Raw genomic sequence first — 26,920 nt, forward strand, 5'->3', positions numbered from 1 at the left:
GTACAATTTCATATAAACGGAAAACAAGTTTAATTTTACAGAAGAGTGTTTTTCATTTTTGATTTCACACCAACCGGCTCCAAACACTTGACCCCAAGTAATTATAAAACTTTTCACCCGGCTGCAGATCCTCCACCAAATCCATGGAGATGCACATCGGTTTTCAACAATCACTGAAAAAACAAAACAAAAACTTCCTTCTCCCTGGGCTCCTGGCCCGTAGTGGCTTGAGTTTGCCTTTGGTTTCCCCCATTTTTGGTTCTGGCAACTGAGGCAACTGTTGTGGGAAGACAGTGGCAGAAAAGTGCAAATTGCCCCCGTTAGATGCAATAGGAAGGGTTTTCCGGAGAAGACGTAGTTGGCTGGCAAAATTTGCACTCTCTTGATGCACAATAAAAGTTCTAAGTCCTCAATCATAAAAATATTCTCAAGGGATAGGGAAACCGATATCTTACAATCTCCGTGGCTAAGCGTACCAAATTAATTTTTATAATTTATATTATAGTAAATAATTATCTACATATTATGCCAACGTTATGTAAATAGGTTCTTATTTGAGTTTTAACATTGCACTTAACTATTATTCATGAAATGATTATAATGGCTTACATTTCCAGCATTTTCTATACATATACATAAATCCTAAGCCCCAATCAGCTCGCAGAAAATGTGTCAATATAGACTTGGTTACACGGCAAAGAGTTGCAACTATGTTGTGTATGAAAGTGGCCAACTCTTGGCAGTTTCCTGCATCCATACGATAGCCAAGCAACAACGGCAACCGGCTCGCCTTCTATACAATCCAGCAGAAGACATTGCGGATGGTTATAGATGTGCGAAACAATAGGGGGATATAACTGCGAGTGCACTGGAAGATAACTCGGCACAAGTTGAGTGAGCATACACAGAGAACAATTTTGTATATAAATCACTCTACAATAAACTCCCAAGCCGAAACAAGATGGCCAACGGGCTTAATACAATTAAATTAGTTAGAGACTCCTACTGGCACACACAGTTTTAATCAAATATAACAGTTCTTATTTATATGGTATTTTCCCCTCCGCGTGCGTAGTTTCTTTCAGTATACCTCGGGGCGACGCCCAGCTGACTGTAAGGATTCAGCGAATCGCACTGGATCGATCCGAGGAGTGACTAAGAATTAAGCATGGCGGTAACCATATGCGAGCTGAATCAATAAGCGTGTGGCATGCAACCGACGTCCGACTGGCGACACTTGGCCGGCACTTGTTGTTGCCGCTAGGTAGGTGGATGGGTGGCTCGGTGGGTGAGATGTGGTTGGGAAGAGGGTGGTAAGTAGGCGTGGGAGTGGGTGGCGAAGGTGCCGCCATAAATGTTTGACTACTCTGCGCTGATGTAATACCGCAAGATAATTTGCCTCGAACGTCATATGGCTGAACAAGCAGCGGGAAACAACAACAAAAAGCCAGAGCAAAAGCCGGCTAAAAGGCGCTCTCCTCGCTCCCTCTTACTTTCTCACAGCGCCGCTTTCTCCGAATCTCTATCTCTTCCCTATCTCTATGTCTTCTCTCTCAGCTGCACATGCGCGAGGTCGTGGAATGACGGCATGTTGTACCCTTCAATTTGTGCGCAATGTGAAATGTGAAAGTCTACTCAAAGTATACCAAAATAAAAGGAAACGGTTTTTTGTTTAAAAAATATTCCAATTCTAACCTAATCGTTTAGTTTTTTAATTTATTTGTTCCTTTTAGAGCCCTAATGTTGAATGTTTGAAAAAATAAAAGTATTTCTTGAATGACCAATACATGCAATGTATGCAATTGTATACATTGTTATTGCGAAATGATGAATCAGCTGTTTCGCACAGCGACTGGAAAGGCGGCGCTGGAAGGCAGGAGAGCGAGTTCTTCGGTCTTCGGTCTTCCGTCTCCGGCGGAGTAGGTGTCCGTGTCCGGGTCCGAATCGGAATCCAAGTCCGGGTTCTATGTGGCACCCCGGCCGGCCACAGCTGTGGGCCCAAACAAGCCACAAGCCATATGCTATTGATTTTCTGGGCCTTTTCAGCCTTTTTGCCCATTTTTCTTGCCTTTTGCCTTGGTGCCATGTTTCTCTTTATATTTTTTTTTTCTGTGCTGTTACTTGACGCTGACGCGATTGGTGTCGGGCGTAATGCAAGTTAATTTATTCGCTGCCAACGAATTTCAGTTATTTACTTTGGGACTCCATATATATTCGCTCTACATTGTGTGAAATAAGCTGAAAAATATTGCATGCTTCGGACAAACGATTTGTGACGACACTCCAAGGATTGCGGACGTAAGGTGATATTGATCAACATTATGAAAGTTGGAAGAAAAATGTGGCCAAGGGGAAATCAGGTGGAAGAGTTCAAGGAATTCCCGCATGGCATTAATTGAACCGAAATCTCGTTGACGTAAAATAGTCTCTACATACATTTATTTTGTTTTTATGGGTGAACAATTTTAAAATTGAATATTAGTTTAAAATTTGAATTTTGATTGACTAAATTCAGAATTCCTGAAAAGAGCATAAGCCTTGCGTAATAAATTAACATTTTAATTACAATTTTGGGAGTTATTCACCTCCTATTTCACCGTAAATTTCTGGTTTGGTCCCCTGAGTCCGATTTAAATCCTCCATATTAAAAATTCACCCTAATCCAGCAAATACTCGAAACGAGTCATAACTCAAGCCAAGTCACCCCTTTCTCGGCTACAGCCCCTTTCACTTGTCGCCCGCAAGTATGCAATAAAAATCTATTATGTCCTGCAGTCGACTTCTCTCATACCCACACGCCGATTCAGACAACGTTCGCACATAAATTAAACGATTTCGAGGCTATATGCAAAACGTTTGCTGTCTGCGAACTGGGCTAAGAGGCTAAGGGAGCGAATCCCCCGGAAAACTGTCTAAAAATAACTCATCCCATTAACGATTTGGTTTGTAGTATAACGTTTTTGTTTTACATTATTATGGAACCTCTTTACTGACAACAATCAGCAACTCGACTACGACTGTAAAGGCGTTTAATATCTGTGTAGTTTAGTAGTAAAGTAGTAGTTAGTAATCATTATTCCCATTTTGCAATGTGTAAACGGAGCTATGCACCCAATACATTGTTCGGGGGCATTGCACGTTACTCACCTTGTCTACCGGCATTGATGGGCACGCTCTGCACAGATTCCAGAATGAGCCAATCATAGGGAAATGCTTTTGCTGTTTGCCAACCAAAGTGCCAAAAATTCAAATTAAACACGCGCGCGTAGTGGTTTCTCTGCTTTCGATCTCCGGCGATTGGCGTTGCTTATTTTCAACAACTTCTGATGGGTCACACACACGCGCCTGGCCGTTAAACCTAAATATTTCACCTATCGCTTGCTCGTCCGCTATCCCTCTCGCTCGCTCTCTCTATACGCACACGCACATGGACAATGCGTAGCGAAGAAAGTGCGTTTGTATTGTCATAGGCCAAATTGGATTAGACTTCCGCTGCGGGGAGAAATGGAGGCGTGAGAAAAAGTATTGCATACCAGCGGCGCCCTGTTCCGGCGATGATCTCATGCCCACATACACACATACAGCCTACACATTTGATGGCCCACTGAATGTGTACGCAATTAGCCCGTAATACCCGTTTGTAACGGGCAAACAACTTTATTGTACATTAAAAACAGAAACTAGCTTGGGAGCCGAGCTCAGATTCTTATTTTCATGCCCTGGCAAATCGATATCTACTTTTCATGACAGCCCCGTAGTATGCAATACTTTTTAGCCGCTTCGCTGGAATTTGCACGTCTATCCGCCGCTTTTTTCCCTTCGTGGACGTGGTTTGTGGTCACTGGAGCGAATCTTTGGTAAGACAATAGATCCAGAAACTTTAAGTGAAACACTAGGAAACACACTATTCAAGATTGCACCGATTTGCTCTCTGCTCTGCCGCTGCTGCTGCTGCCTGCTCATATGTATATGTAGCTGTGAGAAACTGCCTGGCTTTTTCGGTTTCAACTCGACGACGTTACGAACACGACTGAACCTGAACTAAAAGGTCCCACCAAATAATCCAGCGAGCAAAGCGACGGCGTTGGAGTTGACGCAGGGCCTGGAAGTTTTGGGGGAGAGAGATTTGGAAGTGGAACCGCGAATGGAAATGGAAGCCACACCGAACATCTGTTTGCATGGGCGTCGGTGCGTCCTCGAAAGTGCATTACCAATAATCAAAACCAACTATCAGGTATTTGGTAACTTTTGCGGAACGACGGTTAAAGCTTACTGCAAATTTAATTTGTTTGGTTTCGCCGTTCAAAAGCCTGGCAACGCTAGCATGCGCACTGGCATCGATTAACCTGTGACGGCACAGCAGACCAAACAGCTGTTTTGCAGCCATACATGGGATTTTTCGGCGGCTTATGGACGGCCACACAGGGGTTTGTTTACCTTTCCATCTAGTGAGTAAAATATTTTAAGCTGATTTTGATGCTTACTTATTAAAATTAAAACGCTTAAAATAGCTGTACATAAACGTTGTAACGCGCTAGAATAGTTTGTAGGAACTCACGGAAACGATGATTCGTATACGGCAAGCGATTTGTGAGCAGGTGAGCTTAATATTGATGGAACTACCCATTATGTCAGACCAAACTTGTTCCCATACTCCAGCTGCCGCAGCTGAAGAACGCCTGCCATTCCCTTGAGGTGCCTGTCAGGAGACAGCAGCTCCAGAATGCCGGACGACCGACTGTGGAGTGGATTCTACCCTCTGCGGTTGCGCAACAGGAAGGGGAACTACTAAATTCATTAAAGAACAGATTCGAGGAAGCCTATGTGGAAAACGTTCGAATTGTACCCAGTGCTGGCCGCAGTGCAGCCAAGATCGTGTTCCAGCTGCAGCCACAGGTCTTTGTAGAGCAGCTCCTCCAAACTAAAGGGAATGCTATACATCCTTCGCCTTTTGCTGCGGAACACATAGTAGTAGAGTACAGCTCGCCCAATATAGCCAAACCCTTTCACGTGGGCCACCTGCGCTCCACAATTATCGGCAATGTTCTGGCCAACTTGCACCAGCACTTAGGCTATCGCACCACCCGCTTAAACTACCTGGGGGATTGGGGCACGCAATTTGGACTACTGGCACTAGGAGTTCAACTGCTAAATGTAAGCGACAAGGAAATGCAACTATCCCCAATAGAAACGCTCTACAAATCCTACGTGGCCGCCAACAAGGCGGCTGAACAAAGACCTGAAATCGCTCAGCAAGCAAGGGACCTCTTCGGCGCTTTGGAAGGAGGAACTGATAAAACAATGGCCCTTCAATGGCAGCAGTACAGAAAGTACACTATAGATGATCTATCCAAAGTCTATAACCGACTAGGCGTTCACTTCGATATCTACGAATGGGAATCACAGTATTCCCAACAGCACATTCAGGAAGTTCTGGGCAAACTGCGCATTAGTGGACTCCTGCAGCCAGAGCATGATGGTCGTGAGATTGTTGTGGTGGATGGTCGACGCATTCCTGTGATAAAGAGTGATGGATCCACTTTGTACCTAGCCAGGGACATCGCTGCGCTGCTGGAGAGACTCTCCAGGTTTGAGTTCTCCCGCTTGCTCTACGTCGTGGACAATGGTCAATCGGATCATTTCAATGCCCTCTTTAAAACATCTGCAGCCCTGGATGACCGCCTAAGCCTGGAACAGCTGCAACATGTAAAATTCGGACGCATTCATGGAATGAGCACTCGTCAGGGAAAGGCAATCTTCCTTAAAGATGTCCTGGATGAAGCACGAGATATAATGCGAGAAAAACGAAACTTTAGTCCAAGTAGGTACTTACAAACTTCAATGAACTTTAAGTCCCAACATTGTTTTCTAGCTACCAGAGAAAACTATAACCTGGATGATGAACATGTATGTGATATTCTGGGCGTGTCAGCCGTCCTAGTCAATGTTCTCAAGCAGCGAAGGCAACGAGATCACGAGTTTAGCTGGCAGCAGGCGCTGCAAGTAAATGGGGACACTGGAATCAAGCTGCAGTACACACACTGCCGCCTGCACAGTTTGCTGCATAATTTCAGCGAAGTAGATCTGGACGATATTAAGCCTGACTGGAAGCACTTCGCCACGGAGCCAATGGATGCTTTGGATCTGCTCTACGCACTGGCACGCTTCGATCAAAGCATTTGGCAATCGAAGGAACAATTGGAGGCATGTGTCCTTGTCAACTATCTCTTTGAATTGTGGTGAGTACAATAGAATAATAGTAAACATTCGTTATGCACTGTCAGAATCAAGCGCTAAGTTATAAGAGCTTTTTTTTTTATCTCCGTCATGAACTAAATGTACTTTTTTTTCCCCTGCAGCAATACCACCAGTCGAGCGCTGAAAAGATTGCCTGTGAAACAAGAGCCCTCCCTACAAAAGCAGCTCCAACGCCTTCTTCTCTTTCACGCTGCCAAAAGAACACTGCGACAGGGAATGGAGCTTCTGGGTCTGCGTCCACTGGACCAAATGTAGACCAATGGACCTAAGACACCTCTGTTAACATAGTTTATATATTTATTAATAAAACACTTCGATATAAAATGCAGCCTAGTTGTAGATGCACGTGACCGTCTAGCGCTTCTTCCACGTGTACTTGCGGCGTGCTCCTTCCTGTCCGAACTTCTTACGCTCCCGACGGCGATAGTCACGTGTTAGCAGGCCGGCTGCAGCATAAATTGCAATTAGCGGCAATAAGCCAACGGAGGCGGCTACATTGGAGACTCATGAACTTACCTAGACGCATTGACTCAATCATCTCTTGATCGACAAAGCTGCGCAAACTCATGGCGATGCCCCAGCGGATGGCTCCAGCCTGACCGGAAGGTCCGCCTCCCTCGACGTTAGCCTCCACATCGACTTTGCCAAGCAGCTCGCTAAATTGCAGCGGGAAGAGCAACTGGAAAAATCGAGATAACGAATCAGCGAATGAGAATGGTATAATATCGTGGCCGTTAGATGTCAAGTTCGAGCACCCGAGGCAGCCATTGTACGGATCTCTATGTATTCAAATGATGCTGCGCTTCCTGTACAACAATGCCGATAGATAATGGCGGAATGGTTAGCCAAATTAAATGTCTCTCGGCCGCGGCCACTAAACTGCAGCAGATTGTTGAATGTCCGCCTGGCAATTAGTGGACTCGTCAACCGAGTGGGTGGGAGCTGAATAGTTTGTCTGCCAGGCTAGGTGTGATGAAAATTATAAGTGCATTATAGCAATGCATCAAGTCCGGATAATTGCGGAGCCGCGGGCATGATCAGCACGCGCTGTCCCGTTAATGGGTTGGGTAATAGTTCGCTGTACGTAATTAGTCGAGTTCTTTTGAGAGTTACTTAAAGACGGCTGAGTAATGCAAAGAGCTACGTTTATATCGCTAAACCATGTTCTTTATAGCTCTTCATTGGCCTTTAATAACATTGGCATTCAAAATACGTATCTAGCTTTTTGTCTCTATATATACTAAAGAAAGGATGTAACATTCTCAGCAAAAATCAAAGTATTTCATTATATTGCATTTAAACGTCTTAAATTTGTATGGATCGAGTCATGAAACGAAATCTGCTGGCAAGGAAACCATTAATTAATTATATTCGCATACTTAGCAACAGCTCTGACGCCAGTCACAAAGTTCACAGAATCCAAAGATCAAAACAAATTGTAATTCAATTTTTCGTTTTGGCCTTTTTTCGAATTCGACTGCGTGGGAATCAAAGTCAAGGGGCTTGACAAACGTAACGCCCAACAATGGTCGGTTGGCAGGCGTACAATAAACGTTATGATTAAAAAACAATAAGCAATAAACAAAACATGCGGCAACAAAAGGGAAAGACCAATTTTTAAACTATTGTTCTTCCGATTCTCTTTTTTTGGCAAACCAAATCGACAACTGCCATCAATCACCAAAATATCAGCAAATGAACAGCCAAAGGGGAAAGAGACAAACTTTGATTTGTTTAAACAAATTTCTAGATGACTTCACGCAACAGTAACAACAATAATAAGCATAATAAAAGGCTTACGAACAAGATTTTTAAATTAATGTACATAGGTACACACCACACAAACACCGAATGCCAAAGACGAGCGACAGAAAGTCCTAATTGACGGCGATAAAAATAGCACCAGATTTGCAGAAAAGTGACGAGGCGAATAATAAAACTGGTTGCCCCAACTTCAGGGTTCCCCAAATCCCAAATCTCTCTTCGTGCGATCTATAGTCGAGGGGGTGGTGCGTTAAAGGGGAGGCATCCTACCGGCATCTCAGAGATTCAAGAAAATTCGCGGTTACATTTTATTATGATTTAAATGAGTTTTATAGTCTGACACATGAGCGATGTCGACACGACTAAGATGCACGAAGATATCAAGATATCGCTCGGCGTTCCAACTGTACAAGTGTACTGGTGTCGGATCTGCGGGGATATATTATATATACTATATGTACACCTTCTTCATTGGCGCTCGTCGAGCGGCTTACTTTTGGTCACTCATATCGCGTAGAATATCATTTAGGCGTAGTTCTTTATATCAGTCGATCCCGCGTCGTCGAGAGCGCGCCCAGTGTCGGAAAATATTACATCGCCCCAAGAAATTTTCATGTCAGATAACATCTCACAAAAAGGATAATTTTAGTAGCAAAATGTCGCAGTCATCGATTAAGCTCCTCCACCGGGTCTGCAGTTAAAACAATACACGCATTGGCATGGCATAATGTAAAGTGAACTTTCCACAACGGTCAAGAAATTTAGTTAAGCGCTTCAAAATACGTGAAAATCGATCTTATCAGCGTATTGGAAAAGGGAATATTACAACCACACTCAGAATAATAAAGTCTGCTTCAATATATTTTGAAATTGAATAAGTAAAATTATTATTATTATTATTATTAATAAAAAAATAAGTTCTTGCAATGAATAATCATTTACAAATCTTCTTGCTATCTTAGAAGTGAAGTTTCACATCCGTTTGAAAGAGTATCGCTCATTATTATATATCTATATATCAACTGAGAACTATTAGTACATGTTCATAGTACTATCATAATCAACTTTTCCCTTGACTACAATTTCGGAAATACGATAGATACCTATTATAATTATTTTACCCAAGCAGAATCGAAACTAAATGCACAAACAGTACAAAAATTAGCATTAATCATGGACCAAAGTATCTAGAAGTTTTCTATTACAAAATCAGCCAAGTGAACAATAAACGATCTCTATAACAGAGTGCAACTTATGAATAGCAATTGAGGTTTGTTTACACACGGTGCACGGCTTTTGTCGACTGCATTATCCTTTAATTCGCGCACTCTGGCTCGAATTCAATTGAAACTGCATAGGCCCACGAATACTATATAGTTTATAGTACATAGTATATAGTAAATAGATCGGATCTAGTAATCAGCGGCTGTACGGCGCAGTGTGGGGAATGGTCATGCGCTTCAGGTTCAAGGGCATTATGGCAACGCAAAAATAAAACTCAACTCAGCCCAATGCGTTCGTTCGGATAATAACCCCCTTAAGTCCCCCACAAAGGCGCGAGCAAGCGAAGAAGAAGCCCCAAATTGATTTCAATTATAATTGAATCAGCGGGCGGCGAAGAAATACCCGCGAAATACCCGCTAGCGAACGATCCCGAAGATCGCTCGGCCAACCCGTCGGCCATCTGCCATTTCCACGGCTTAATGGCGACGCAGTTTTCCAAAATGGCCGGCGGCGGTCTGTCGTAACGGGTAGACAGGTATACGCCACTTCCGGGCCTTCGAGATCAACAAAACCCAGCCAGCCGCCAGCCGCCAGCCGCCTGCCCCCCGACCTCTTGCTATTTAAGGTCCAGCACCTTTTGCACCTGCAATAGGTATAAAAACGTATTAATTGATTGGGCGATTTCCAGCAATTCACACAGTGCGCCAAAAGTGGAAGCACATTTGTAATCACAAGGGGGCGTTTTTAAACAAATATTTGTTTAGTGTGTTAGCGAGTTCTGGGGCCTCGCAGACTCCAGACACAACCCAGAAAACGCACACGGCGAGAAATAAAAGAATCTTAGAATTTATTCAAAAACAGAAGTATTAATATAACTCAATAAATAGTGTTAATGAAGGTTTTTCTCAGCTTGTGAAGTTTTACAAACACGATCTCTATTTTGTATCAAAAACCATTTCAATATTCAGCAAAAGCCTAATTCTTTCTGTGCATCAGACATCAACTAATCAAAAACTGGTTTCTCAACTACTCACAGATTTTGATTAATTTGCTCATATATTTTAGCCAACTCAACTTTGGCCGCAGTTTTGGTTGCCGGCCCTTGTTTATCGCCGTATATGTTTAATCAGTCAGCGGATTTTTGCCTAATCAAAGAAAGTTTCTCATGCGTTGTCGCCAGGCAAACAGAGACTTTTTTGCGTTTCCCATTAACTTTTGTTTATGTTTTGCAAACAAGTTTGAAAGATTCCCAGAATCGCTCGAAATTGTTTACAGTAATGCGATGCCAAAAGCAATGCAACAAATAAAACCTTAACAAGCTTAACGCTTCACTAGCCAATTTAGTCTAATGTGACATCGTAACTCTCTAGATTCCTAGCAGTCGAGTGGCTAATCTCGCGGAAAAGCGGAAAATATACATAACTTAAAATTGCAACAGATGTGATATATCTTTGACCAAATCAATTATTGCAAGTCGAAAAATAAGCAAACTAAGATTAATAGGAAATGCTAAATAAAAGGATAGGATAATATAAATTAGAAATGAGACAATAGCATTTTGAATGTTTTTAGTTGATTAAATCTGTCAGAAGAACAACACATGGGCAGAAACGTTTTTATTCGGTATAAATTCATTATAGAAATTATAAAAAAACACCAGGGCAAAGTCTATATCTAAAAGAGACACTATTAGAAATCAGAAATAAACTAAATTCTAAAGTAAACCGCTCCTGAGCGTTGGAATCTGCTTGCATACTAAAGGAATGAGTACTTCCACATCTGACGTTGACAAAAATTGTAAATAATATGCACAAACAAAATCAAAATAAGAAAATAAACAATTAAGGCATGGGAGTGTCGGAAAGGGATGTCAAAATATACACGTCTATCCCAAAAATAGCAATAATCATGAAGAGGCTCATCGAGCTTAGACTCACATAATTTGGTTAAAAGTTACATAATCCTCGACTAATTCAAATGATATATCTCAGCGATGGCAGTTTCTTAACCCCCCTTGTGATGAGCATTTAGAACCAGTAGCACTCTAAGATAAATCCCCGGATAGTCTGGCGATAATGGTCGTGATTGTGATGATGTGGGCTTATCGCTGCGTCAAAAGGAAGACGCTTAGATAACTGCGGCCACAAGTGTCGCATCCAACGCACGACTGGCTATCTTTCGCGGAGTTCATCCATCCAGGCAGTTGGGAAAGTTTGCCAGTCAGTTGGGTCCAGTCTGCTTGGGATAACTCAGAGGGATTGTTAGGATAGATGCCTCGTAGAAAGCTGCAGTCCAAAAACTTCACATCGAACTATCTTTGCAGGCCTTTAAAAATGCCAACCAGTCGCTGAAATTGGGCTATAAATTGGCGCTCCGCTGGCGTGTGATATTGGAAAGTAACTTTTTCGCATACTTATTGCCGATTGCACGCGGTGACAACAAGCAAAGTTGCATTGCACCGAGGTTTTTGCGCATATTTGCGCGTTTTAATTGCCACAACCACGAAAGAGGCAGCATTGGCACCGGCGACGACTGCAGCAGCAACTTCTGGCCGTCACCATGGAGAATCTTGGCTATAAGGAGGGCAGCACCAAGCCCCGTCGCATGACACGTTCGATCAGCGTCGTTACCAAGACCGAAGTGGAACAGCCGCTCACGGAGAATAATGCAAATAACCGGTAAGTGCCAGTTGGAGTGGCCAGTTTTCAGTTACCTGTTGCAGTTGCAGAAATTTCTGGATACAATAAAACACTCAAAATATACATATACATATAGGCGTGATGGCCGGGCCCAAAAGGCGAAGACGCGGCAGCATTCCGTGATTTATGTGACAAATGAATTGCCGCCGAGAAAACCATGCATGCTATTCGCAAAATCAACAATACCATATTTATATAATGTCTGTTTATCAAATGTCGGGAGCAGTGAGCCAGCTTTTGTGAGGGTATGGGGGTATTATGGGGAGTATTACTCCAAAAAATGGTAAAATTACATGTGATATTTGTTTCTCGCATAAAAAAGATAATTGCATAGAATTATAGGAATACACAAAAAGTTTGTTTAATGCTGGGTGTTAAAGAGGCAGTAAGTTGGAAAGGTTCCATTAAACCTACTACTTTATATGTAGTATATCGAATACCAAATAACGGAATATAAATTGTTAAAACAGTGATTTTGGGCATGTGCTAGCTATTAATATGACTTGAACTTAAAGAATATAAAGAACTTAAAATCATCTTATCATATTGTAACGCTGCCTGCACAATACAAAAACAAAGCGAAGTAGCTTCTTTTTGCCAAGTGTAATTTGAAGTTACTTTTACATAAACTATTTTATATATATATTCGTGTATTTTGAATTTAAGAGCTAAGGAGTCTTAAAATGTGGTTTTAAGGTCATGGCATTTTATACAATATCACATAGAAAGAAAGAAACAATAGCCCATAAAAAGATAGAAATGCCTTAAAGTGAAATGTACCAACGATTATCACTCCCACTCGCAACAAAATTGCAGACTTTTTGGAGATTTCTCACTGTCTCTCTAGAATTCTCCCTCCAAATACTATTTATTTACAACTGCGGTCAAAAAATTGGCACTAAAATGACTTCTTACTTTTTAATTTTTGAAAAGGTATTTTTGAAAAGGCATTTCCATCAAAGACTGGCAATGGCCTTACATAGTATATTAAACCTCACAAACAGGCAAATATACTAAAACTTATGTTTATCCCCGAGTTCCCAGAGCTATTATTTCGGCCCTACCTGTACACGTATCTCCCCACTCTCTAGATTACCTCTCTTTCAATTTCGATCGACGACTTAGCCAACGCTTACCGATTTTCATCGAGCTCAGTCGGTTTTGGAACAACAAGGCAGGCGGACGCGTTCGTTGCTGGCCGAAACGAAAAAAGAGCCACAAAACACGGCTAGTACGCGTTCGAAGTGATCGTCGTCGCTTTAGAAACAATAGGAATAAACGCTAAAACAACGTCCGAAAAATCGAAGGCAACAACAAAACGGAAGTGAAAATTTCGCGTTTTTTCACACAACATTTAGCATTTTCCGCCCGTTAGACGCAATTGTCTAGTTCCCACAAAGGCCTCCATTGTGAGGCACTTGTCCCGTTCCGACCCCATCCCATCCCATCCCACCACATCCCATCTGGCCCCATCCGATCTGATCCAATCCGATCCGATCCGTAGTCCGTATTTCGAATTTCGCGGATCGGACGACTGGCGCGCCGGGCTCTCCCATGTATTTCGGAAATGAAATTAGAAATTGAAAACAGTTCACTTGCGAATTGGCATCATCCGTGGATATGGCTGCAAACGGTGTACGTATTCAGTCCCAGTCGGTCGGATGCCGAGATTCCCGGCTTAAGTGGCCAACAAAAGCAGTGGCAATGGACGGTGGGCAGTAAGCAGTCGTAGTGCTTTAGTTGCACAACGAGTGCACCAGCTTCTGACCATGGACGAGGTCCGAAATTATGCATCGGGCAACTATGCTGAGCAGACCTGAGTTGGCGACCAAGAAAACAAAACAAAGTCTACCGGCACAGTCGGTAAATCCATCAACTTACGAGAATAGTGAACAGTGAATACTGAGCAGGAAAATAAGAAAACCGCTTCAAATAAACCGCCTACTTTGCATAACTCCCTACTCAAAAATAACACAAAATAATTATTTAAAATTATGCATGCTCGAAAAGTCAACAGATCTTGAACTCCGTTGCTCAGTGCCATTTGAGCGATGGGGATTATGTGTACAGATCTATAAAAAGGTGATCTATGCGAGATGAGAGTGTAGACAAAGAGAAGTGCGAGTCTCTCTAATGGCTTTGTTTTAATATTTAGCCAGCTTAGTTCGACCGCATGGGTTGTCTTAACGACGCTGAAAAGCGTCGAATTATTTATGAGTTCTAACTTCACAGTAATTACAAGTTCCTTATAAATCTTCAACAAACTACAAATTGAATGGCAACGCAGTTTGAAGTTGTAAATCATCACGTCTAGACGAAATGTAAAACCATTAAATAAATTGAAAAAACTTCCACTGAGATTAAATGTTCTCTAATGACTGACAAATTATTTGAATGCTTTATAAGCCAAAACAACTGACTTATAGTGTGTTATCCCCAAGATCAAAATCACCTCAAACCCATGAAAACCTGTTTATTGTTTAAGAATTATCGTTGAAAAGTTTGATTGTTCTCTTCTCCGAAATATTCAAATAAACTAAATAAATATTATAAATAAATTTAATTTGAGCTATATTTGGTATCTCTTGAAACTGTTTAATGAATGTGATAGATATTGTGAATCTTCCAATAATTCAATAGTCAACGTTCAAATCGAATTAAGTGATTGAAAAAGACAAAATTGAAAATTTATGTTTAAATCGATAAAAATAACTTAAATAAAAATAAATACATATAGCCTGTGAAATAATCGAAGTATATCAATATTTAATATTAAGCGCATAAAAACGCACATGTACGTCTGGTTGAAGTAAAAACAAAATCCATGTTCATGCCATGGGAATCTTGAAAATATCAAAGTTTTTGTTAGGAATTATCCAACCGTAAAACATCCGTACAGCTTTCAATGCGATAATACTCATCCACTAATCGGTTTGCTTCTCCACAGTTTCAAATCGATTCCACCCAACTTGATGGTGCGATGGCGGAACAACACTGACGCCATGATCGAAGCCCAGTACCCGACCGCTGGAGAATTCGAATACATGGAGTGTGGACCGTCGCCGCCGGCGGAGAGTGCGCCGAGCATGTACGACAGCTTCGAGGAACCGACCAGCGAGCTGAGCGTCCAGATATGCAACGATACGCTGCGGATCAGCCTAATCGACCAGATGAAGAGCGCAGCGGGCCGCGTCAAGCTCTTTGAGGATATCGAGCAGAGCAACGTGGTGGCCGAGGGCATACGGACGCACTTTGAGTCCGCCTCAAAGCTGGAGAAGAATCTCTGCTACCTGTGGGCCGCGTATCTCAAGCGCTGGGATCTGATCGAGAGTCTGCTGGAGGCGGGAGCCGACCTGCACTTCTGCGATCAAAATGGAATATCAGCCTTGCACCTGAGCGCCTTTAGTGGCTGTTTGGCCACCTTGGGCCTTCTGGTGGCCAAGGGTTTGAATGTTAATCTGCAGTCCAAGTGCTACACGCCTCTGCACTGCGCAGCCTTTGGAAATGCTGCGGAGGCGGCAAAGTTACTGATCAACAATGGGGCGGACATATCCAAGGACACCAGCAAGCCGAACTGCGAGGAGAGCCTGCTGCACTGCGCAGTGCGATCCAACGCCCTGGAATGTCTGCAGATCTTTATTGCCGAAGGCGCCGATGTCAACTCGCTCAAACCGAATGGCACCAATGCCATTCATCTGGCAGCTGATCTGGGCAATCTTCAGTGTCTGGAAGCCTTGCTGAATGCCCCCAATGCAGATGCCAATGTGCGTATCTGCATCCGTGAAAAGGAGTCCACAGCCTTGCATCTGGCAGCAGATGAGGGCAACGTGGAGTGTGTGGACTTACTCCTGGCCAAAGGTGCTGATGCCAAGTTGAAGAATCATCGAGGCTTCACACCGCTCCACCTGGCAGCTAGAACTTCCAGTCTGGATTGCGTTGAATCGTTGTTGAGGAATGGTAATGCCGACGCCAATGCTGAGGACTTCGATCACCGTACTCCCCTTCACGCGGCGGTGGGAAAATCCGAGAACGCCTACGACATTATGGAGACTCTCATCCAGTGGGGTGCCAATGTCAACCATAAGGACATCTATGGGTTTACAGCTCTTCACCTGGCTGCGTTGGATGGGCTGGTGCAGTGCGTCGAAATGCTTATATTTCACGGAGCGGATGTAACCACCAAATCAAAAAAAGGTACCTCCGCGTTGAACGTTATTACCCGGAAGACCCCGGCTTCAGTGGCTATGATCAGACAAAAACTGGACGCAGCCATAACGCTGCACCACTCGCAAGTAAATAGTCTTCCTTTGATTCCCATTGGAATTCCGTTATCCATTCCTTTTACCAATTAACAGGACCCCGTGAACCGTGAGGTGGAATTGGAGCTGGACTTCCGTCAGCTGCTGCAGCACTGTCATCCGCGCGAGATCAGCTACCTAAACACGTTCGTCGACGAGGGTCAGAAGGAGATCCTAGAACACCCACTTTGCTCCTCGTTCCTGTACATCAAGTGGGGCAAGATCCGCAAGTACTACATTGGCAGGCTAATCTTCTGCTTCAGCTTCGTGCTCTTTCTCACGCTCTACGTGCTGACTGCTTTGGCCCACAACTGCTACAATGGCAGCAAGAACGACAACACGACTATTCCAGCGCAGGAGTTATGCCAGAAGCAATCGATCTTGGGAGATATGCTCAGGAACAACCCCTTTGTGATGGAGATGCAATGGTGGGTTCTGGTTGCAATCACCATAGTGGAGATATTTCGAAAGCTATATGGCATTACGGGCTACTCGTCATTTCGGCACTACGTAACGCAAGTGGAGAACATTATGGAGTGGTTCGTGATAACCAGCGTGTTTGTTATATCATATATCTACACCAACAAGACGTACACGTTTCAAAACCATATAGGCGCTTTCGCCGTACTACTTGGTTGGACCAATCTCATGTTAATGATAGGCCAGCTTCCAGTCTTCGATGTCTATGTGGCCATGTACACGAGAGTCCAAGGGGAATTCGCAAAGCTGTTTATGGCCTACTCCTGCATGCTGATTGGTTTCACCATCAGTTTCTGTGTTATCTTCCCATCGTCGTCGTCATTTGCCAATCCGTTTATGGGTTTCATAACAGTGCTGGTAATGATGATTGGTGAACAGGATTTATCGCTGCTGATCAACGATCCCGAAGGCAAAGATCCACCTTTTCTGCTAGAAGTCAGCGCACAAATTACCTTCGTTCTGTTCCTGCTATTTGTGACCATCATTCTGATGAACCTGCTCGTAGGCATTGCAGTACACGATATCCAGGGATTAAAGAAGACGGCGGGACTATCTAAGCTAGTACGACAAACGAAGCTTATCAGCTACATAGAGTCGGCGCTATTCAACGGCTACCTTCCGACATGGCTGCGGAACTTGCTTCATTACACAGCTCTGGTCTCTCCCCAAGCCTACAGAGTGGTTCTATGTGTCAAGCCACTAAATCCCAGCGAGAAACGCTTGCCCAGAGAAATCCTCATGAAGGCTTATGAAGTGGGAAAGATGCGCAAGCATTTCGGTCATACTGTCTCCTCAAAAAACTCGGCCGAAAACTATTTGTCGTACAAGAACAAGTATAACAACAATAATGGCGCCACGACCGGATATGTACTACCCAATGCGGACCCGGATGCCGGGCAATTCACCACACTAACCACAAAGATCGATGACAATGCTGATCGGATCGAGTTCCTCACCCAGGAGATCCAAGAGCTGAAGCAGGCACTCATCTCGCAGCAGCAGCAGGCCAGCAAAGTGATCGACAAGCTGCTGATTGTGATCTCCAATCAGCAGAAGCAGAATCTGCGCAAATAGCAGGAGCATTTACTGCACCCCATTTGTAATATTTATAGATCAAAGTTTGACTTTACCACGACGTAAGGGGTCGTGCAGATCCCAAAAAATCCAGAACATTGTTGATATTATCGTAGCAGCGAGTTGTAGTTAAACCAATTTAGATATCGACGCGCCAGGCGCCCTACATAGCCATATACCCTACATACACTACTATTGAATACAAATACTATAACTAGCGTTTAGTTAAACTAGAGGCGAGCAGTTGGCAGGATTGATTTGTGGCTGGTTCCAGGCTGTGTCTTTGTTGTTTTGGCGTTGTCGTCAGAGAATCGTTTATATAATAATTCAATGCAAATTATTATTCTTAATAAAGTATATGCTATATATATTGTTATGAACAAAGCCTTATTATTTGTAGCTGTCGGGCAAAATGGGCGATGTCTCTATTTTAAACAAAATGTCAAGGGAAAAATATTTCATTTCATGTCAATAAAAGTTCAATAATATTTAAACTCTTCTTAATATTCATTCAGTAGAATTTAAAATTTTTAATTTTAATTTGTATTTAAACCATGATTAATGATTGACTTTTCTCCGCAGCAGTTCAAACAAGATTCGCAAGATTCGCATATTAAATTCTAATAACTCAACAAATACTATAATTTCCAAAATAAATGTTGAAAAAATAACATTAAGCAAACGAGCCAGTTTTTACTAAAAGCTATTGTAGTCTTAAAGTATACAACTTCACTCACCTGTTCCTTGCAGTTTTCGTCCTCAAAGTATGAAATATCTTTTCCGTTAATGCTGATCTTTCCTGTTCCGGGTAGCCGTACTGTGACATCGGCTCTAGCAGTTTTGCGCAGGCACTCGTAGGTGGTGATGTACTGGCGACCCTCTTCATCTATCCTTGGTTTGGGCACCTCCAACTGCTTGGACTGGTCCATCAGCGGTTTCAAATATCGCTCGATAAATGCTTTGCTTTTATAAGCATATGGCGATGCGATCAGTCGATCCATGGACTTGGTAAAGTTGGAGTACTCGATATCTGCAATGCTCTCAACTAGCAAAAGTTCCAACTGGTCCTTTGGCAGCAACTGAAAGCCGGCAATGCCACTAAAACCAAAGAACAAAACCAAATCAAATCTATTTCAAAATATATCCTTTACAAAACATGCAATGCTTGCTTACAGCTTCTGGTTGTCATCGGGCTTATTGCCGCGCCGAAGCATGCGCTCCTCCAGATCCGCCAGCTTGTTAGTTTCTTCCACAATGTCCTGGTAATTAACAAGAGAGGTAAATAATTAAATGGCTTAAAAATAAAAGCTATGAAGTCAAGACTCAAGACAATAAAATATTCTATTTCTGCATTTACTTACATGAAGCAATTGGAAAAAGTTGGGCTTGCCGGTGTAGAACATACTGTGGAATGGTCTGCCCGTCTCATCAAATTCCGCGGCCTTGCGGGCGGGAAAGACAACCTCGGGTGACTTCATTGCCGGGCGGGCTTTTTGGTCGTACAAGCCGGAGGGAAACAGATAGGATATCGCCTCCTGTAATTCATAAAAATGTATGACAGCGGGTTTAAGATTTCCATAGTCAAGTATCTCACGTCTATGTCCTCCTGGGTAAACGTCTCCGCATCGGCGCCCATCATGTTGGCCAGGTGCCGCTTTCCGATCTGGAACTCCAGATGCTGGGTCTTCATAAACTCGTCGTGTTCGTTGGCTCTTTTCAGGTACGCCCGCATGGCCTTGCTCACCCTTTGCTTTTGGACAGCCGCCGGGGCAGCCTGGACGGTCACTTCGGTGGCAAATGGTGCCGCTGCCTGAAAGGTTATGCAAACGTTTGGTCTCACACTTGGGAACATTGGATATTAACAAGTTTACGCTTCGTAGACCTGACTATTGTACCAACCATGTAGCCTGCGACCGGCGCACTGAATTTGCATGCATTTTGCAGCAGATTCCTTTTAGTTTTCACTATATTTAGGCCAAAAACACGCAGTGCCATCCTTTCAATTTTGCGGAAGAAGAAGAGAATAAACAGCTGTATCAATCGGTTGAAGTTACCCTAGTCTGTGTTGGAAAACGCAAAATTTCAGCTGATTTTTAGCGCGGACTAAATATCTTTTTAAATAACTAAGAAAAACACGCCCACAATTTTCTTACAATGTTATACGACTGTGGTTGGTCAGAAGCCTTTCCGACCATATAACATACATATAAGTATATTCATAATCAGGACCAATAGCAGAGTCGATCTGGCCATGTCCGTCCATCTGTCGGTTTGATCGCCTCGATCTACATATGTATAAATGCCAGAAAGTTGAGATTGAGCATGCAGATTCCAGAAGAAAAGACGCAGCGCGTATTTAGTGATGTTGCAATGCCCAAAACGCTGCCCAAATCGGCCACACCCACAATCTTAAATAATGTATTTATTTTATTTTTGTTTCATTATTTGTCTTGCCAATTTATATCGGTATGCCAAAAAGAATGTTGAACTTTAACGTTCGCACTCCTATTAGCTGAGTAACGAGTATCTGATAGTTTTATTATCAACAATATTTTAATCCACCGCCAGTTTAGAGCTAATAACATATCTAATTAGTTAATTCCGATGAAAAAATTGTTTATTTACTTTACCATTGTCCTCCTTTACAAATGCTTTTATTGACTAAATTTTTTAAACACACTTTCAATGCTGATATTTTTCAAATGCAAATCTAAACATATACAAATCAAAGGAACAGAAAAATGCAATGAAAACCTTTCAACAGCTAATTATAATTATTTGATGTTTAACGCTATATAATTAGTTATAAATAATTGCCTAGGCTTAGCGTTGAGAAACGGTTTTATTCGCATTGTGGGATGTAATGCAGATATCAGAATTATGTTATATATCAATACTCTCTCGCCGATTTACACTTTCTCATCATTCCATCCTCCCTTGTGTTATTTGGTCGCAGTACAATTTTATATGTATTTAAAGCAATTATTTAATAATAATGCCAAGCCTATTTCCACGCCTGCTTGAGCAATTTCCGCGACGCTAAATGCTTAACAATCAACGAGCCCGATGTGAGCGCGACTAGCACTATGGAAATGAGAATATAGTCAAAGTCCTCCTTCAACAAGTCAAACGTCTTTGATGGCGCCACGCGCGTAACGAACAAATCTAAAAAAAAATGGAATTGAATTGTTTTGACTAAAAAACTTTGAATAAATCTCCCTACCTAAGCCCGTAGCAACGACTAGACAGGTACTCTCCAAACCACTGGGCGCGGTATAAATATTTCGCAGACGGGCCACCGTCTGGTTGTAATTTATATGGCTCTCCGTTGGCAAAGGCAGCTCGGGTATGTAGGGGATTGCTCCTTCCTCACGTCCCTGAGTCGTGGATGCGATTGGACGACGGGGATCGAGCAAATGCCACGGCATTTCAACAATGGAACCACTTGCAGTGCCGACTAGAATTAATGACGAATTGTTATCATCCCATTTGGCGATTAAATAGCTTTCGATAATGCTTACTAAGCACATGCTTGTTGGTGATTCCGCGTTCCGTGATAGTTTCCCGCAGAGCCTCAACTATTGTGGGGAGTATGTAAGACTGGCGCTCCACAAGGGGCATTGGTGGAGCTTGCAAGGAGCTCCAAACACTACTGTTTGCCTGAGTCTTGCCCTCGTACAGTTCAATTGTGGCTGTAACAAGTGAATGAAGTTTTTTAAATATGGGTATTTTTTAAAGGCTATCGCTGTTATAACTTACTAATTTCTGTGCGACGCAATTTCTCATTGAAGTAAGAGTAGGCAAGCCAGTTTTCAGAGTGGACAATGCTTAGTGGTGCACGCACCTTACGATGCGTCATGGTGAAAACCACTGAGCCGGAGACCACATCAACCAGATACAAATTTAGCACCGCTGTGGAGAGTGTGTCATGTAAATGGATTCTAAATTAAACGGAGCACATGCAAACTCACATTTGTGTGTGGAATCCGGTGCTTGTGTAACAAAAGCCACTAGATTAGGGTTGATGTACTTGTACAGCACTGATCGATCGCCCAACACACGTCCCTGGGAGTGGACATGCTCGATGGGATTCTTGCCGGCGACACCGATAATCTGCTGCTCGGAGTTGTGGCCGCCCAGACGAGCATTCCAAATGTGCGTGCTGGACAGTTGCTGACGGAAATGGTTTAATAAGTTAAGTGCTGACACATAAAAAAAAAAAATGCATTACTTACCCCACCCGCATATTTAATAAAGTAGCCGGCCACCTCTGCAGATTTCACATCGGCGGTGTACAGATACATGCCATCAGCCTGTAAAGGTAAAGATTTTGTATCTCATTTATATATCTATCACAGAAATTTGTTTCTTACCAGTGGTGTTGCATGTTTAGGATAAACATGTACCTTGTTCGAAGCATCCAATAACAGAATGCCTTTCACAAAGTCCTTTTCCGTTTCTTCCAGCAACGAGAGCTGCTTAATGTTGTAGTCCAGCTGAACGAGACCACCTTCTGCTACTTGGCCCGTAATAGGATTAAAACGATAGAGCACGCCTTTGCCGTTGACCTAGGGGAGTTCAGAATAAGCGTGGGAACTATACGATTGGTCAGTCCGACTTACAGCATTTTTGCCCAAAATAGTGCACAGGGGCTGAAGCGGAAAGTGTTTGGCCGAGCGCTGGACAATCAGACGCATCTGTTCGTCGTTAGCGAATCCAACAACATTTGAAAGATACAACTGCCAGTGATGCTTTCCAGAGACATTGTCAATGCCAAAGATCTTTCCAGAACGCGTTAATAAAACCAGCATCTTGTGGAGACCAAAGGAATCCCTGACCAACCCGGCTCGCTGGGTGTCCGTAGGTGGAGGTCCTAGACCGATAACATGAAGGAACAAGCTCCGAATCTGAACAGCTTGAGTGGTGATGCGGCGCAAAAAGGCACTGGCAATGTCTCCTGTTCAAATGGTGGAGACATATATATTAGTGAACAAATTTTGTACACTTAGAAGTACTAATTAAAATTGGTCCTTTTATTAAACTTTAACGAACTACCAATTTAATATTTGAATTTAAATTGGAATTTAATTAGTGGCCAGTAGAAAAACTTTGTAATGCACTAGCATAAAACTAGCAATGCATGCTTGAATTTACATATTTAATAAACATTCGTACATTTATAGTTAAACATTAAGAACCACAAAATAAAAAAATGTTAATCACGTAACAAACAATATTAGTTTCTAGTTTGTAGTAAACGTTCACTTACTCTCAAAACTTGTGAAATCCCCTTTGGTATGCATTTTCAATAATAAATGTTAGGAGTTTACCTTAAAGTAGTGGATAACTCAAGCACACTCACCGGCCTTGCCCTTCATTTCGTTCTCCAATGTGCCCTCGGTATCGGCCAGCGGCAGATCCACAAACTGTGAGTCGATCACATTGGCCAGCGCCTCTTCGCGCGACCAACGAACGCGTCCCTGCTGCACTGCCACAATGGACTCCGATGTGGTGCTAAACAGAAACAGACAGTTCTTGCCCTCGCCATTGCGCTTCTGCTTGCAGTCAAAGTTGTTCAGCGACGGAGTGCCAAAATGCTCGGGGAATAGCAGACTCTGCTCCAACTCGGCTGCCGGTGCACAGTTATCCAAATACAGAGCATTGATTTTGAGAATCTGTCCAAACGCACATTAAAAGGAACAATTACTTTACATATAGAAAATACACGAATATAATAGTAAATATAAGTTTAAACGTACGCCAGAAGACAGATCTGCGTTCGCCAAGATCTTGCGATAGTTGAAGCTCCCCACGGCGTAGCTAGAGCTTTGCAGGCCACCACAGATCGATTGCTCCTTGTTGACACTAATTGGCTTGCCATCCACAATAACAACACCATTCAGACCCTGTAGAAATATTTACACGAATTAGAACTTATCTTATAACATTATATCGTACAACTTAAAATAAGCAATCTGTTACTTCAGTTCCGATAAAAGCAATAGCCAAGCCAGAACGGTTTTAAAATCATTAGAATAAAAGTTCAACATATATTTTTCTTACCGTTAGGGCCTGAGTTTTTTCCTTCGGCTCTGTCTCGAGCGAAGTACGAATCACCTGACCGCTTTTGGAAACAAGATCTAGGCTAATCAATTGCTTTCCTTCCGTACAAACGTAGAAAGTACCGCTGAGCGTGCAGCCCTCTGGGGTGATCCAAGGAGCTATAACCTTACTGGTGCTGCCAGTGCTGTGACCCGAGCTGGCGAAATACGCTGTAACCTCCAGGTGGCTCCGCCAGGCAGGCAACACGTGGTATAGCACGGATTTACTGTAGATCCACATGGCGTCCTGGGCCCGCTCTGTGTTCATTGGCATGATGGACCACTCCCACTCAAGGGCACCCATATTGGTGTTCCAACCGCGCACCAAAGCGGGCGCGTGTCCCTGCACGGTTAGCATGTCGAAGCCCATGTTGCTGCCCATAGGAGCGGCGGCCGTGTCGCTGCTGTCATCGGAGAATCCGCTCACTTGGAGCAGCTTGATGTCGCCGCGCGGCTTCTGCTCAAGCACCTGCCGCCACACCAATTCGCCGGTCTTCACGCACAGACTGGCCACCACTCCCTCATGAGTGCTGACCAGGATACGCGGCTGAAAGTGGTTAAGGTCCACGCGAGACTGCTTCAGTGCTCCCACATTAACGCCTCGCCTGTAAAGCGACATATATCCGCCGGATTAACGCCGGGTCAATGGTCAGATATCGTACCATACTTACCAGTCGAACTTCTTGATCTGGTCTTCGTACAGCGCCGAGCAGGTGCTCATTAGAAGCGCCACCGAAAGGCCGGCCAGTAACCACTTCTCCTGCATGTCCTCCGCTTTGCTTTCTGCCCTTCGACTAGCGCGATCTCTGATTGTTCAACTTTCCACGTATTTTTATGTTATAAATTAATAAAAATCCACATCAATTCGTGTTTTCCGTCATGGCAAAAGGGATGAGAAGACGAAATTGGAGCAGGGTTGGCTAATGATTGCCTTATCGATATTTTATCGGATTCACATCCGATATTCAAAGCAGTTGGTATACCCACTTTACTCGGGCGACAAACCCTTTGGACTTCACCTTTATGTTTGAATTTATTGGTAAGTAGCTTGCGAGAAATGGTATTATATTTTGCGGTATACAACGCTATTTGCGCTGCAGATGCGGATTCAGTGTGAATGATTCCAAGTATTCGTGGGAACTGGATCGATAACTGTGAACTGAAATCCATTACTAGCGTGGTCATCTCTAATAAGCATTTAGTATCTTCGAAAAGACTATAATTTTTCTCGAAAAATCGCATTGAAATGTTTGAAAAGAAGAGCGACAAGGTTAAGCAAGCTGAGCACAAGTCGCGGGAAGATGGCGTAGAGTTGGAGAGCCAGTTTATCATGCGCGTGCCGAAGGTAAGTCATAGCACATCAATCAAACATCAGAAAAAGCCGTGAAACTTGACTTACTGATCACCATTACCCGCAGGAAGTGGCGGACACGGTCCATGAGGCAATAAATGCTGGCACCATAAAGGAACGGCTGACCATCCAACTGGATCAGGATCTGAGGTACGGGGAAGTGCGAGTAGATGATCAGTTATTGTACACGAAGCTCGTGGATTTGCCCACTGTCGTGGAGAGCTACAAGACCATTGACAACAAGAGCTTCTACAAGTCGGCAGACATCTGCCAGATACTCATTTGCAAGGAGGAGCCGGAGGACGAAACAGAGAAGGAGTCGCCCAACAAAAACAAGAAGAAGGATCCCAACAAGGTGGACAAAAAATACCTATTTCCGCACGGTATCACACCTCCCTGCAAGAATGTGAGAAAACGACGATTCCGCAAAACTCTTAAGAAAAAAAATGTCGAAGCTCCTGAAATCGAGAAGGAAGTGAAGCACCTGCTCCGTATTGACAACGAGGCCGTGAGAGTCGACTATGAAATCATAAACGAAGAGGACAAGCCTATGGATGAACTGGAACAATCGGACATCAAGCCCTACAACGATGCAGATGACGATCTGCAGGACGAAACTACCTTGCATGCCAGCGAAAAGACGATCATGGAAATGAGCAACCAGCGGGACATCAATGTGGAGTCCGATGATGACGAAGCCAGCAACTTTCCCTCCCACCGGGCGCCGAACATGGGAGTTGCTGTCCACGACATCTTCGGCGAGGAAGTGTCCACCACGGATGACGAGGATGAGCCGGTTCGGGGCAACAACACCATGCAGCGGCGGGAGATGGAGGAATCCTCACGCCTCTCGGCTGATGATTCACGGATGTCGGACTTCTTTGGCGCTAGTGGCAGTAATACCGGAGCGAGCGGCGTGAAAATGGATCAAAGCGAGTTTAGCAAGTCTATGTTTGGGCATGAAGCCAGCAGTCCTAAGCTAAGCGCCGCCGGGTCGAGCTCAAACCTGGCTGCTCCCAGTGGCTTCTACGATAGCCAAATGCTAGCCAAGCGAGAGGAGTTTGAGAACATGGAGTTCATAGACGAACCACAGCCGCAGTACACGCAACAACAGGTGCAGCAGAAGATCAATCAACTGACGCGGCAGATAAGTGAACTGAAGGCCCAACAGGTGCAGAAGTCTACAGAAATCGCTTCTATACAAAATGCCACGCTCAAGCAACGAATGCAGGAAACGCTTGATAATCTTTATACTCAAGTTATTGAAAGAGAACTTGAGCTAAAGGACTTTGAGAATATGCTGGAGTCTTAAGAAGAATATAAAATACAAATTGACTGTTCGAGGAGTAGCATAAGCTTTATTTAAACTATGTATATACTTATTTAGATATCATTTAACACTATGTCCGTTTTGTTGTTAAAGTGAAACTAGACGTCGATTGGGACACTTCAGACCGTAAACACTTGCCAAGAAATGTTGCCCTATCATTGGTCAACTTATTATTTGTGTATGATTAAAGTGTTTGATCAGTATTAATAAGAAAGGAATTAGATCGCTTTCTTGCAAGGCGACAGAGAACGACAGATGAATCTGTTTCTACGTAATTTTTGCAGTGTCTTGTTATCAATTAATAGTCATAAATTTAAAAGAATTAGTTGAATGCCTCCAGT

The 26,920-nt window shown here is 43.3% G+C and overlaps 6 protein-coding genes across 18 annotated transcripts in view; 3 read left to right on the forward strand and 3 right to left on the reverse strand.

The window, feature by feature from the left end:
* The window catches only part of LOC122620312 (AF4/FMR2 family member lilli), a 31,890-nt gene extending 27,869 nt beyond the window's left edge, over nucleotides 1–4,021 (reverse strand). For 9 of the 10 annotated variants that reach the window (XM_043797715.1, XM_043797712.1, XM_043797714.1 and 6 more), the window contains exons 1-2: nucleotides 3,906–4,021; nucleotides 3,148–3,492 (exon numbers count right to left, since the gene is read on the reverse strand). In XM_043797715.1, coding sequence (XP_043653650.1) covers nucleotides 3,148–3,204 — 57 coding nt within the window. In that variant the 5' untranslated portion in view covers nucleotides 3,205–3,492; nucleotides 3,906–4,021. Of the gene's footprint in view, nucleotides 1–3,147; nucleotides 3,493–3,768 lie in introns of all 10 variants that reach the window. The other variant, XM_043797710.1, reaches the window with a different exon arrangement.
* A 377-nt stretch (nucleotides 4,022–4,398) lies between these two features.
* Nucleotides 4,399–6,586, forward strand: LOC122618821 (probable arginine--tRNA ligase, mitochondrial). Its single transcript, XM_043795405.1, has 5 exons — nucleotides 4,399–4,448; nucleotides 4,512–4,598; nucleotides 4,660–5,821; nucleotides 5,873–6,239; nucleotides 6,360–6,586. Exons 2-5 carry the CDS (start codon nucleotides 4,566–4,568, stop codon nucleotides 6,511–6,513), a joined length of 1,716 nt encoding a protein of 571 aa, XP_043651340.1. The 5' UTR covers nucleotides 4,399–4,448; nucleotides 4,512–4,565; the 3' UTR covers nucleotides 6,514–6,586.
* Nucleotides 6,538–19,845, reverse strand: LOC122618822 (28S ribosomal protein S9, mitochondrial). Its single transcript, XM_043795406.1, has 7 exons — nucleotides 19,697–19,845; nucleotides 19,392–19,607; nucleotides 19,159–19,332; nucleotides 18,971–19,056; nucleotides 18,535–18,895; nucleotides 6,775–6,937; nucleotides 6,538–6,704 (listed from the first exon to the last, which is right to left on the reverse strand). The coding sequence occupies exons 1-7, from the start codon at nucleotides 19,790–19,792 to the stop codon at nucleotides 6,613–6,615; spliced, it is 1,188 nt and encodes a 395-aa protein (XP_043651341.1). The 5' UTR covers nucleotides 19,793–19,845; the 3' UTR covers nucleotides 6,538–6,612.
* LOC122618820 (transient receptor potential channel pyrexia) lies at nucleotides 8,567–18,156 on the forward strand. Of its 3 annotated transcripts, XM_043795403.1 has the most exons (4): nucleotides 8,567–8,751; nucleotides 11,570–11,924; nucleotides 14,893–16,237; nucleotides 16,301–18,156. In XM_043795403.1, exons 2-4 carry the CDS (start codon nucleotides 11,806–11,808, stop codon nucleotides 17,795–17,797), a joined length of 2,961 nt encoding a protein of 986 aa, XP_043651338.1. In that variant the 5' UTR covers nucleotides 8,567–8,751; nucleotides 11,570–11,805; the 3' UTR covers nucleotides 17,798–18,156. The 3 variants fall into 3 exon arrangements, with proteins under 3 accessions (XP_043651338.1, XP_043651337.1, XP_043651339.1); XM_043795402.1 differs by lacking the exon at nucleotides 8,567–8,751 and having other exon boundaries at nucleotides 10,926–11,924; XM_043795404.1 differs by lacking the exons at nucleotides 8,567–8,751; nucleotides 11,570–11,924 and adding an exon at nucleotides 13,093–13,580.
* A 441-nt stretch (nucleotides 19,846–20,286) lies between the features above and the next one.
* On the reverse strand, nucleotides 20,287–24,803 carry LOC122622690 (ER membrane protein complex subunit 1). Of its 2 annotated transcripts, XM_043801340.1 has the most exons (13): nucleotides 24,570–24,803; nucleotides 23,861–24,503; nucleotides 23,557–23,703; nucleotides 23,160–23,472; nucleotides 23,067–23,087; nucleotides 22,420–22,754; nucleotides 22,171–22,365; nucleotides 22,033–22,110; nucleotides 21,769–21,970; nucleotides 21,557–21,709; nucleotides 21,319–21,489; nucleotides 21,021–21,254; nucleotides 20,287–20,962 (listed from the first exon to the last, which is right to left on the reverse strand). In XM_043801340.1, exons 1-13 carry the CDS (start codon nucleotides 24,662–24,664, stop codon nucleotides 20,802–20,804), a joined length of 2,748 nt encoding a protein of 915 aa, XP_043657275.1. In that variant the 5' UTR covers nucleotides 24,665–24,803; the 3' UTR covers nucleotides 20,287–20,801. The 2 variants fall into 2 exon arrangements, with proteins under 2 accessions (XP_043657275.1, XP_043657276.1); XM_043801341.1 differs by lacking the exon at nucleotides 23,067–23,087 and having other exon boundaries at nucleotides 24,570–24,802.
* Nucleotides 24,798–26,760, forward strand: LOC122622692 (transcription initiation factor TFIID subunit 7). The gene is made up of 3 exons (XM_043801344.1): nucleotides 24,798–24,937; nucleotides 24,999–25,243; nucleotides 25,317–26,760. The coding sequence occupies exons 2-3, from the start codon at nucleotides 25,145–25,147 to the stop codon at nucleotides 26,559–26,561; spliced, it is 1,344 nt and encodes a 447-aa protein (XP_043657279.1). The 5' UTR covers nucleotides 24,798–24,937; nucleotides 24,999–25,144; the 3' UTR covers nucleotides 26,562–26,760.
* The last annotated feature ends 160 nt before the right edge of the window (nucleotides 26,761–26,920 follow it).

This window comes from Drosophila teissieri, chromosome 3R, assembly GCF_016746235.2.
Source record: "Drosophila teissieri strain GT53w chromosome 3R, Prin_Dtei_1.1, whole genome shotgun sequence".
In the NCBI taxonomy this organism is placed as follows: domain Eukaryota; kingdom Metazoa; phylum Arthropoda; class Insecta; order Diptera; family Drosophilidae; genus Drosophila; species Drosophila teissieri.

What these genes read in the sequence shown, in the direction of transcription:
- LOC122618821 (XM_043795405.1), top strand. Translation starts at nt 4,566, where the DNA reads ATGATTCGTATACGGCAAGCGATTTGTGAGCAG. An exon ending in GGCAAGCGATTTGTGAGCAG is followed by an intron (nt 4,599 to 4,659) that starts GTGAGCTTAATA and finishes CCCATACTCCAG; the next exon opens with CTGCCGCAGCTGAAGAACGC. An exon ending in AACTATCTCTTTGAATTGTG is followed by an intron (nt 6,240 to 6,359) that starts GTGAGTACAATA and finishes TTTCCCCTGCAG; the next exon opens with CAATACCACCAGTCGAGCGC.
- LOC122618820 (XM_043795403.1), top strand. Translation starts at nt 11,806, where the DNA reads ATGGAGAATCTTGGCTATAAGGAGGGCAGCACCAAGCCCCGTCGCATG. An exon ending in GAGAATAATGCAAATAACCG is followed by an intron (nt 11,925 to 14,892) that starts GTAAGTGCCAGT and finishes GCTTCTCCACAG; the next exon opens with TTTCAAATCGATTCCACCCA. An exon ending in TAACGCTGCACCACTCGCAA is followed by an intron (nt 16,238 to 16,300) that starts GTAAATAGTCTT and finishes ACCAATTAACAG; the next exon opens with GACCCCGTGAACCGTGAGGT.
- LOC122618822 (XM_043795406.1), bottom strand. Translation starts at nt 19,792, where the DNA reads ATGGCACTGCGTGTTTTTGGCCTAAATATAGTGAAAACTAAAAGGAAT. An exon ending in TTACCCAGGAGGACATAGAC is followed by an intron (nt 19,333 to 19,391) that starts GTGAGATACTTG and finishes TATGAATTACAG; the next exon opens with GAGGCGATATCCTATCTGTT. An exon ending in ACGAAAACTGCAAGGAACAG is followed by an intron (nt 6,938 to 18,534) that starts GTGAGTGAAGTT and finishes CGATTTTTCCAG; the next exon opens with TTGCTCTTCCCGCTGCAATT.
- LOC122622690 (XM_043801340.1), bottom strand. Translation starts at nt 24,664, where the DNA reads ATGCAGGAGAAGTGGTTACTGGCCGGCCTTTCGGTGGCGCTTCTAATG. An exon ending in TTATTAAATATGCGGGTGGG is followed by an intron (nt 21,971 to 22,032) that starts GTAAGTAATGCA and finishes CATTTCCGTCAG; the next exon opens with CAACTGTCCAGCACGCACAT. An exon ending in ACCGGATTCCACACACAAAT is followed by an intron (nt 21,710 to 21,768) that starts GTGAGTTTGCAT and finishes CACTCTCCACAG; the next exon opens with CGGTGCTAAATTTGTATCTG.
- LOC122622692 (XM_043801344.1), top strand. Translation starts at nt 25,145, where the DNA reads ATGTTTGAAAAGAAGAGCGACAAGGTTAAGCAAGCTGAGCACAAGTCG. An exon ending in TTATCATGCGCGTGCCGAAG is followed by an intron (nt 25,244 to 25,316) that starts GTAAGTCATAGC and finishes CATTACCCGCAG; the next exon opens with GAAGTGGCGGACACGGTCCA.